Here is a 5,000-nt window from a genome sequence, read left to right as displayed (position 1 = left end):
TTATTTATTTATTAGTGTAGTTAATTAATATATATGTAGTTAATTAATTAATTATTAATTATTGTAGTTATTTATTTATTTATTTATTATTATAGTTAATAATTTTATTTATTTAATTAATTATATTGTGTCGTGCTCAACCAGATCAGTCTGGTTTGTAAAGTCTATTACAAGTACCGGAAGCAAACCCTGCTTCAGAAGTACTTAGACCATCACGGCTGTCTAGAAAGAAGACATGACTTTACGAAGGATCCGAGTAGATCCCAGAAGCACTGTTTTCTGTAAGTGCTGCAAGTTGTGATGACCTGGAATAATGTCCAGCCACCGTGCAATATCTGCGTGCACTGTGCCCAAAGCTCCCAAGACCACCGGAATCACCAGTGTTCGACAATGCCACATGCGGCTTATCTCCACTCGCAAGTCTATTATTAATTATTAATTTACTAATTAATTAATTAATTATTATTGTTATTTATTTATTTATTATTGTTATTAATTAATGATTTAGTGTTGTAATGAAGTAATTATTGTTATAGTTAATTAATTAATTATTTATTATTATAATTGTGCACATATTCATGCATATGTCGACTGCATGTGTATGTATGTCTGTTATCTTAGGTATGGTCAAGTTCTTAGTGTTTGCAATGCGAGAGACGATTCGACGCATTTCGTTGGACGTGCCGTACTATGCTGACATCGTGCTGCCAATCACCGGACTCCAGAATGCGGTAGCATTAGACGTGGATCCAAAGACAGGTTGGTATGGATGGGAATTGAGTGGGTTGCCAAATGGGTGTGTAAATGGTTAAAGGAGCAGCGTCACCCTCGAACATGTGCACTGCATCCCTTTGAAAAGGGTGCACTTTTTCAAACACTCAGTAACCACGAGGACTTAGACGCTCTAATTTGCACTGAAAGCAAAGCTGATTGAAGTATCTCTATAGCCTGAATTGGAATGATCAAGACACTGCAGTATGAGGTTGCATTAAACCGTGACTCTGGTAGCTAAGTTCTAGGCTTTTTAGATGTAGTTTTCGAAATTTTTCTTCTTAAACTTCAAACTGAGGTTGCTACACTGCAGTTTTGTTAAAATTCGACAAGCACTCTCGCACTTCAAGCCACATCGGAGCTCCTTATGCTTTTCACGTGACCAGAAAGCACACGTTACGTTCCTGTATGTTACAGCTGCTGTAGTCACGTCTTTCTTTCAGAACAGCCAAGCGCATGCAGTTCACAGTGAGGACCAAAATTTGTATTGTTTATAGCTTACATTGCGGCTGTGCCAGTCAATCGACACCTAAATAGCCAGTTTTGCAGTAGTCTAGTGACCTTTGCGCATGCGCAACCTATGAACAGCATTTGTAGAGCTTACTGGTGTAGAAACTGATTTGCTTGCCAGGACACTTGAACGTATGTTACATAGTATAGCTACAACGCAAAAGCTACCTCACTTGAGATCGGCTCAAGTGCACATGTCCGACCATGACCCTGCACCTTTAACGGGTTGGGTTGGCAGATGAGTAGCTGGATGGGTAGGTGAATGAGGTAATTTCAGTTATTGACTATTTATCCATCTGTCTGTCCATCTGTCTGTCCATCTGTCTGTCTATCCATTTGTCTATCCATTTGTCTGTCCATCTGTCTGTCCGTCTGTCTGTCCATCTGTCTGTCTATCTATATGTCCATGTGTCTGTCTATTTGTCTGTGCATCTGTTTGTGTATCTGTCTGTCCGTGTATCTGTGACAGTGTCCATCTGTACGTCCATGCGTCTGTTTATTTGTCTGTCCATCTGTTTGGGCACATGTTTGTCCATGTATCTGTCCATCTGTATAGCCATGTCTGTCCATTTGTCTGTCCATGTGTCTCTCCATTTGTCTGTGTATGTGTCTGTCCATTGGTCTGTGTATTTGTCTCCATTTGTCTGTTTATGTGTCTGTCCATGTGTCTGTCTGTTTGTGTGTCAATGTGTGTCTGTCCATGTGTCTGTCCAGGCGTCTGTTCATCTGTCTGTCCATCTATATTATGTTCTTGTGTATATCCATTTGTCTGTCTATTTGTCTGTCCATGTATCTGTCCATCTGTCTGTTCATGTATCTGTCCATCTGTATGGCCATGTGTCTGTCAATTTGTCTCCATCTGGCTGTCCATTTGTCTGTCCATCTGTCTGTCTATCTATATGTCCATGTGTCTGTCTATTTGTCTGTGCATCTGTCTGTCTTTCCGTGTATCTGTGACAGTGTTCATCTGTACGTCCATGCGTCTGTTTATTTGTCTGTCCATCTGTTTGGCCACATGTTTGTCCATGTATCTGTTCATCTCTATAGCCATGTGTCTGTCCATTTGTCTGTCCATTTGTCTGTCCATGTGTCTCTGTCCATTTGTCTGTGTATGTGTCTCTGTCCATTTGTCTGTGTATGTGTCTGTCCATTTGTCTGTAGTTGTCTTCATTTGTCTGTCTATGTGTCTGTCCATGTGTCTGTTTGTTTGTTTGTCTGACAATGTGTGTCTGTCCATGTGTCTGTTCGTTTGTTTGTCTGTCAATGTGTGTCTGTTCATGTGTCTGTCCAGGCGTCTGTTCGTCTGTCTGTCCATCTATATTATGTTCTTGTGTACATCATTTGTCTGTCTATTTGTCTGTCCATGTATCTGTCCATCTGTCTGTCCATGTATCTGTCCATCTGTATGGCCATGTGTCTGTCCATTTGTCTCCATCTGGCTGTCCATTTGTCTGTCCATTTGTCTGTCCATCTGGCTGTCCGTCTGTCTGTCGATATGTCTGTCCTTCTGTGTGTCTACGTATGTCCATCTGTCTTCAACAAGTGCACATACTATATATATGTCAGTCCTAGTGGTGTGACACTTGTATTTTATTCTATGATTGTTGAAGGCATCTAACTCATGTTTACTCTCCAGGTTCTGTGTACTGGACTGATGGGCAGAGGGACACCATATCAAAGGCTTTGGTTGACGGGACCAATCAAGCCGACGTAATCACAACCGGCGTCGCAACACCTGATGGTGTGGCTATAGATTATGCATCCAAGCTGATCTACTGGACAGACACAGGAACTAATAGAATCGAAGTTGCTTCATTGGATGGGGTCCATCGCCGTGTGCTCTTCTGGACGGGTTTGGATAATCCGAGAGCAATTGCCTTGGATACAGTAGCCGGGTATTGAGTCTTTTGTTTTAAGATTGTGGTGAACTTGGTGCTGTGTGAGTGTAGATGTATTTTGATGTTTTAGTCTTAGTGAGTGATTAGGTAGGTAGCGTTTGTAGATGATGGAAAACAGTTAGGGAGACAGAAGACAGTGTGTCAGATTGGAAGATGATGTGTACCAATGGATGGACAGACAGATCGATGGACAGATTGACAGACAAACAAACAGACAGGTGGGCAGACACATAGACAGACAGACGGGCACAGACAGATGGACAGACGGATAGAGAGACAGACAAATACAGACAGATGGACAACACAGATGGACAGACAGACAGACAAGAAACAGTTGGACAGACACAGACAGACAGACAAACACAAACAGACAGACACGAATGGACAGACAGATAGACAGACAGGCAGACAGACATGGACATGGACAGACAGACAGATGAAAACAGTTGGACAGACACATAGACAGACAGACAGGCAGACAGACAACAGACAGGCAGACAGACAGACTGATTGTTTTATTCTCTCCCAAACTGTAAATGTAAGACAAACAGACAGACACGAATGGACAGACAGATAGACAGACAGGCAGACAGACATGGACATGGACAGACATGGACATGGACAGACAGACAGATGAAAACAGTTGGACAGACACATAGACAGACAGACAGGCAGACAGACAACAGACAGGCAGACAGACAGACTGATTGTTTTATTCTCTCCCAAACTGTAAATGTAAGACAGACAGACAGACAAACACAAACAGACCAGGGTTCTAGCCAGGATTTTTTGAAGGTGTAGCGGTATGGGCGTGGCACATGAGTCTGGCATGTGGGCGTGACATGTACGTGTTGTCTGTGCAAATTTCTGAAAGAAAAATTTCCGCTGGTTTGGGAGAGTGGTTTAGGATACCTTCTGTAAACCATTCGCTTTTGCTGTACTGCAATGTACTGACTGAATGAAACTCAGCGTCTGGCAAACTGATAGTAGGGTATGGATTACAGTCTTAACTAAGTGTCTCATTACTATTATTAGGCAACGAATCCAATTATAATACTATAAGTATGGGATTAGAGACTCGCGATTGACAAGTCTCCACCTTCTCCCTCATTATCACTCTATAAATGTTCCACAGGTATGAACAGAGATATGCCTAGCCAGTATGTTGGAGGTGTAACGGGCAGGTCTGAAGGCGTAGTGGGCAGGTCTGAAGGCGTAGTGGGCAGGTCTGAAGGCGTCGTGGGCAGGTCTGAAGGCGTAGTGGGCAGGTCTGAAGGCGTAGGGGGCTGCTACGCCTTAGCATGCCTGGCTAGAACTCTGCAGACAGACACGAATGGACAGACAGACAGACAGACAGATGTACAGACACATAGACAGACAGACACATAGACAGACAGACAGACAGACAGATTGTTGTATTCTCTCCCAAGCTGTAAATATAAGAGACAGACAGACAGACAGACAGACAGACAAGCAGAGTATTGTATTCTCTCCCAAACTGTAAATGTAAGACAGACAGACAGATGTACAGACACATAGACAGACAGACAAACAGACAGACAGACGGACAGACAGATGTACAGACACATAGACAGACAGACAGACAGACAGACAGACAGAAAAACAGGAACAGTAAATCGATCAAACCCGCTTACACAATGAAATATCACCAATAGTAGTGACTACATTATCTGTTTCTATACAGATATGTCTACTGGACTGATTGGGGCACAGATCCTAAGATCGAGAGAGCGTCAATGGACGGTCTCGATTCATCACGCGAGAAAATCGTTTCCTCCAATTTAGGATGGCCAAACGGAC

At 42.7% G+C, this 5,000-nt stretch overlaps 1 protein-coding gene across 1 annotated transcript in view; it reads left to right on the top strand.

Moving 5' to 3' along the window:
* Positions 1–5,000, top strand: part of LOC134188556 (low-density lipoprotein receptor-related protein 4-like) — a gene marked incomplete at its 5' end in the record, with an annotated part of 29,685 nt that overhangs the window by 17,424 nt on the left and 7,261 nt on the right. The window contains 3 exons of the mRNA XM_062656722.1: positions 622–759; positions 2,918–3,176; positions 4,885–5,000. The exon at positions 4,885–5,000 is cut by the window's right edge and continues 279 nt beyond it. Of these exons, the coding sequence (XP_062512706.1) occupies positions 622–759; positions 2,918–3,176; positions 4,885–5,000 (513 nt within the window). The remainder of the gene's footprint in view (positions 1–621; positions 760–2,917; positions 3,177–4,884) is intronic.

Source organism: Corticium candelabrum, chromosome 13 (assembly GCF_963422355.1).
Source record: "Corticium candelabrum chromosome 13, ooCorCand1.1, whole genome shotgun sequence".
Classification (NCBI taxonomy): Eukaryota; Metazoa; Porifera; class Homoscleromorpha; order Homosclerophorida; family Plakinidae; genus Corticium; species Corticium candelabrum.
The sequence above is the reverse complement of the archived record's forward strand: the minus strand, read 5'-3'. Positions and strand labels throughout refer to the sequence as shown.